This window comes from Artemia franciscana, chromosome 1 (genome assembly GCF_032884065.1).
Source record: "Artemia franciscana chromosome 1, ASM3288406v1, whole genome shotgun sequence".
NCBI classification, from domain to species: Eukaryota; Metazoa; Arthropoda; class Branchiopoda; order Anostraca; family Artemiidae; genus Artemia; species Artemia franciscana.
The window spans coordinates 18086969-18092968 of record NC_088863.1 but is presented as its reverse complement, the minus strand read 5'-3'; the positions used below and the strand labels follow the sequence as shown (position 1 = coordinate 18092968).

Below are 6000 nucleotides of genomic sequence, written 5' to 3'. Positions count from 1 at the left end.
AACGAACTAATATAAATTTACTCTTTTTTTCTTTTTTAATTAATTGCTGGGGGGTTTTTTCGGCGTGGCAATGTCAGTTTTTCCCATAAGATATAGATTTTGGAAAGAAGTTTTTGCCCAGTAACCAATATTGATAATGTTTGCTACTCAATTCCATAGGTTTTCTTTGACCATCTCAGTGAATAGAAACGAATTAAGAAAATTCTGTAAAGGGTGTTCCAGAGCAAATAATTAAATTAAGTACACTTATCTAGTCAGAGGCTTAAGTAAAATATAAGAAACGTTCAGAAAATAATTTTTAAAAATGGTATAGAATTCTGAAGTATTACAGGTGATCTTTGGTCTACCACTCAAGTGGTACTACCTTGCGATATTAGAATAGACAGTAGGCTTTTAATTATTATAAACGCATGTTAAATCTTTTTAATTTATTGTACTTTTTGTAGATTATATAATAAGAGAACTGCAGGTGTCGCGACCTAAATCTCCATCCCCTCGAAGTCCATCTAGGGATAAATCTTGTCCTATTTATGAGAATACTCTTATTCAAGAAATTGAGTCAGAAGAAACGGAACTTGAACGGGAAGTGAGGCCCGTGTTTCAGTATCACTTTATTGTCTGGAAAGATTTTCAAGCCCCTGAGTATCCATTTAGTATCTTAAGGTTCATCAAGAGATTGAATGAAGATTATAGTCCGGAAAAGGGTCCCATTCTTGTTCATTGCAGGTGAGTCTTTTGGCTGGTGTCTATAAATGCAGCTGAATTTTAGAAAAGTAAATTTAGCCGTTAAAACCACGTATGTGAACTTATCGTTACTACAATATTTTCAAGCTTTTGCAATTAAAAAATATCAGTTCGTGAGAATAAAATTCTGTTGAGGCTTTATTTCAACTGGTAAATTATTGTCATTCAGGTATGAAGTGGGCGAAACATTTACGTTCAATGTACAGTTAAAATGGCTTATCAAGAGGTTGAATGAAGAATAAAATACAGAATGGGGTCTCACTCTAGTGTCTTGCTTGTGAGTCTTCAGACCAGTATAAATAAGGGTAATTGCACATTAGCTAAATAAACTTTGGCGTCTGAAAGGTAAAAGTACGTGTGTGAACTTACTGTTAGTTGAGGCATTGAGATTTGCTTTTGCAGTTGAAAAATGTCAAGTCTTGGGAGTAAATTCTTGTTTAGGCTTTATTGCAACCTGAAAATTACCGTCATTGAAGCGGGCAAAAAAAACATTAATTTCAACTTGCAGCTATAAATATACCTAAAATAATGTCAATAAAAGCAAATAAGTAGAAAAAAATTGTTATCGGCAATTCTTGTATATTTGTTTGTTCATGCTCTTACTTGACTTGCTTGACTTGTTGCTCCTGCTGGTAGTCCATTGTAGAGAGAAGCCATTCATCGCATCCAGTTCAGACGCTCCTGAACTAGTATGATAGCTTCTTGGGATGCTACCAATCAATGACAGGAAGTGACCAAGGTTATCCTTCCATGTAGAAGGCCTTCTACACGGGCGCTTCCAGCCGTGCGTTTAGGGATCGAAACTAAAGGCAATTCCGGCTGGTGTTTCTGCTGGTGCGCGGGCTAGTTGGTGGAACACCGAAGAGTTCGTTCTGCGAGCTGACGTTAGTTGGGTGTCTGGCTGGTAAGTCACAGTAGTTGGATGTTGGAGATGAACTCACACCACTTTATCCCTTCGATTTGCTCATGCTTTCATGCAGTAAAAAGTTTTATCCTCCATCTTGTAAAGAAAGTGTATCCAGAGTAGTTTCTCAACCAAAGCTTCACCAACCAAAAAAAAATAAATCGTAAAAAATTCCGATTTCCAGGTATGAATGGAGCTAAGACGAGTCCAAGGAGTAAAATATTTTGATTTTGATTTCCGGTATATAAAACTTTCGACATCATAATGCTAACATAGAAATAGCTGAACTGATTGGATTTAGAGGCTAATGAGCTTCATAAAAACGGAAAGTCGTCAAATGCTATCCGGCAAATATTTTGCGTCGGAAACGGCTGTTAAGCTTAAAATAAAAACCTTATTATTAATCTTAATTACTTGATACCAAACCTTAGTAGCTTTGGACCCAAGGAGATCTTAAGATAAGGAACCGAAGAGTATGGGTAAATTATAAGGGTGGCAACTAGCACTAGTGTCCACAAAAGAATACCATCTATAATTTGGTGGGAGTCGGCATTTTTCAAGGTCTGTAATCGCTTTTTGTCAGGAGCTGAGATCAGACATTTATTACCCTAATTCTACCAACTACAGAAATTAAATTAACTACTCTTATTAAAATTTCAGTGTCGCCAAACGCTAGACGATGCTGAGGTTTTTTTTAATCGACATTAGCGCCAGTTTCCAGTCTTTTAAGTTACTTATACTCGTTGATAAGGAACCTTGAGAGATGTTAAAAATATGAGATTTAGCTGACCATTAAAATTGAAATTCCACTTTTAAATATGCCGCCACGTAAAACCTCTAAAGAAGCAAAGCCTGTAGTTTCGTTCTGTTGTATATTTAAACCGTTCTTAAATGAAACTTGTTTTTACAATAAGGAATAAGTGTGTATCAATCCTTAAGTCCTTTCTTAGTCCCAAAAATGGATCTAAAAACGTTTGGTAATTAACACTTTAGTTTTATGACTATGTGGTAAACGCATAGCTGTTCAAGGGGGGGGGGGGGTAACCGGGCCAGCTGCTCCGGATGCCGCAGCTGAGGGGTTGCCCACTTTGATCAAATTTTTAACTTTGGTTCGGATTTGTTTTGTTTATATTTGAGTCGGGAGGGGGTACTGTGCTTAATTTTTCCTGGGCACCACCAATCCCAGGAATTGCTCTGGGTACATGCTCAATATATATATTATTTTGTTCGTAATATTGAACCGTTTCAGAAAAGGTACTTTTTAGGCCCATATTTTTCTATCGGGGATTTCTTTTTTTTATATATATATAGTTTAAGCGAGAGTTGAAAGGCAAGAGGCTGTGTTTACAATTATTCCCCAAGGTTCAAGGCGTAAATAATTGAGTTGGTCATTTTATGTTAACAATGTGAATGAAGTTGGCTGATCATTCTGCTTATTCGAACTTGTCGCAGTACCGTCGCAGAACCCCATGAATCTGACAAACTGACGAATATTCGTTTTCCATTTCACCTTGTTTAAGCATTCTGCTTTGGACACCTGCCAAAAATGCACAAAGAATCTAAGTCGTTTCTCATTGTCTGATCCTGGCTGAATCTGGATTATTGGCTGAATTCTTTAATGAAGCAATGAATTATTAGAAGAACCAAACTTAATTTAATATTTTACATTAAAAGAAGCATGAATAAAAAGGAAAACATGAAACTATAAAGGAAACTAGGAAACTATAAATGAAACTAGGAAACTATAAAAGAAACTAGGAAACTATGAAGACTGTAAAACAAGAGAATCGCAAAACTATGAAGAATGAATATCTTACAACTCTCTCAGAATAATTAAAATATTTATTAAATGCGCTTTATTTTATTGGGCAGCCTTGTCCTCACTGAAAGATGAGGGGGTGCCCCCCTCTTTTCCTTAAGATTTTGACATGTGTACTTGTGATTGAACGATATGTATTGTAGAGAATAGTTGATGCTACTCTTTGAATAAATTATTACGATCAAAACTTTCGCGTGACCCCTTTGTGTCTTATCTGCTTTTTCAAAAATGAAAAAAATTAAACCTGGCTCTCTATTCGATGAGTTTCATTCATTTTGGGTTTTCGTTTACTATAAAACCAGGAATAGTTTTAATTTTTGACCAGTGTTCTTGATTCTTTTATCTCATTATTAGTTTCTTCGTTGATGTATATTTCTAGTAAACTTTATTTTGCAGTGCGGGTGTAGGGCGAACAGGATCGTTAGTAGCGATTGATTCCCTTCAGCGACAAATGGAGGAAGAAGGTTGCATATCGATTTTTAATACAATTGCTGATCTGAGACATCAAAGAAATTTCTTGGTTCAATCACTCGTAAGAACAACTCACTTGTCTTTTAATTTTTTTAATTCCTCGATTTCGATTTATCTGTGTTTATCTATGGTTCGTTAATCGATTTTGCTTTATCTGTGTTCTCTGTTTTTAAATTATCTTATGTATTTTACTCTCATCTGTTCACTTCCTCGGCTTTACATTTGTAAAATGTAAAAGCTTAAAACAGCACTTAAAGGTTAAAACAGAGATCGGAGAAATGGTTAAGATACCATGCAGATATCAAACTCACCCTGTTTCATAAAAAGAAATAATAATAATAATATATATAATAAAATAATAATGTAAGAAATTAAACAGTATAATTAACGCTACACAAGGGTTAAAAACGCACAAAGGTTTTATTGTTAAAAGAATAGCTATTTGAGCTCTTATCACATTTTTAAATGTTTTTGGAAGATATTAAGTGTAAAAATATCTGAACAACATTTCCGAGGCCTAAGGCCTCGACTGATTCCGTTGATCTTGGATTAAAATCAAGCAGTCCTGGACATCAAGCCATGGCTAATTGTAGAAAAAGCCAAGACAGATAGTCCAATTGAGTGAGGGGCAAATCTGGCATAATCCCTTTCCTAACAAGAATACATTCTAGTAAAACGTTCATAGGGGAAGTCTATGTTATACTAAGAAAGGAAGCAATTCTAAAACAAGTTGTAAACAGCGTAAATGTGTGACACAATATCCGGTTCGGTACAGATTATTCTTCAGCACTAAGTCAAAAAGATTTATCATAGTTGTTTTCTGTTTTAGACCCATGTCAGTGCCTATTAGGTATGGTAATTTTTTATTTAAATTTTTCTTACTGGATGAGAGAGAGAGAGAGTTTATTTAAATAACAATCGTAGCTCAAATGGCTAATTTGATGTTGAACTACAAGAATGTTATTATGCACTATTCTAATGCGGGGTCTAAATGTGGCCTGCTATAATGTATTTCTATTATTTGTAGTACCTTTTTTTACCAAAACTATGATTTACCAGTACATTTGAAAACAATTAGTGTTCTTGCTTGAACTGGACAGTAATTGTTAACTACTTAAGCAAATTTATGGAAGTTTTAAAGAGGAGTCTTAAACCCCTTAAATATGATGAAAAAGCACGAGTTTGAAATTATCCATATTAAGTAAAGGTTCAACAGTCCCCAGTCCCCAATCTTGAAAAAAATCATGTTCAAAATCAGAGACTGTGTTCAGAACTTATATTGCTTGCCCAAAAGCAGTAGCGTGGCAACAAAATATGTTTTGCGGTGATTTGACGGATTATAAATTGATATTGTGGCAGCAAGTTTTTGAATCAATGCTGATCATCTTCTTGAAAGTAGTTTTAAATGTTAAATGCAAAATTAATAAGCTTCCCTTCGTTGATAATTGTCTCTATTGTCTACCCTTTACTTTGATTCTGTCTCTTTTTTTTTTTTACATGCTGCAGAACCTCCGTCTTTTATCTTTTTAACTTTAAATTCTCCGAATTTCAACGTCTCCTGGCTCAACATCGTTCATTTGTCTGTACAAATTTGAACTTCTGTGTTCTTAACATTTATATTATTTAATTGTTTTTAATTTGCTTTTGTCTTTTATCCTTTTATGCTGCTTTATATTTTTGAACAATTTCGCTTAAAATTTGTGTATTAATTAGTTTTTTCTTATTTAAGAAACAATATATATTTGTTTACCGATCGATGATGGAGTATGTTTTATTTGGAGATACTGAAATTGAAGCTTTTAAATTAGAAGAACATCTGAAGAACTTAACAGCTTTAGACTCGGACGAATCTCTGAAATCTCCCTTAAAAGAAGAATTTGAGGTAAGACAAGATTTATTTCAATGGTAATTTTATGAGCAAATTCATAGACTCTTTCTATTCAGTTCATAGAGTTAAGTACTTATATACTAAATACTTAAGCATTGTAAGTGTTATAGTATTGCAAGTATTACAAATACTTTAGTATGAAGGTATTTAAGTATCTTAGACTTAAGTACTGTA

The 6000-nt window shown here is 34.1% G+C and overlaps 1 protein-coding gene across 1 annotated transcript in view; it reads left to right on the top strand.

The window, feature by feature from the left end:
* Window positions 1–6000, top strand: part of LOC136026501 (tyrosine-protein phosphatase 69D-like) — a gene marked incomplete at its 3' end in the record, with an annotated part of 106048 nt that overhangs the window by 80879 nt on the left and 19169 nt on the right. The window contains 3 exon segments of the mRNA XM_065703128.1: window positions 447–726; window positions 3864–3999; window positions 5668–5820. Coding sequence (XP_065559200.1) covers window positions 447–726; window positions 3864–3999; window positions 5668–5820 — 569 coding nt within the window.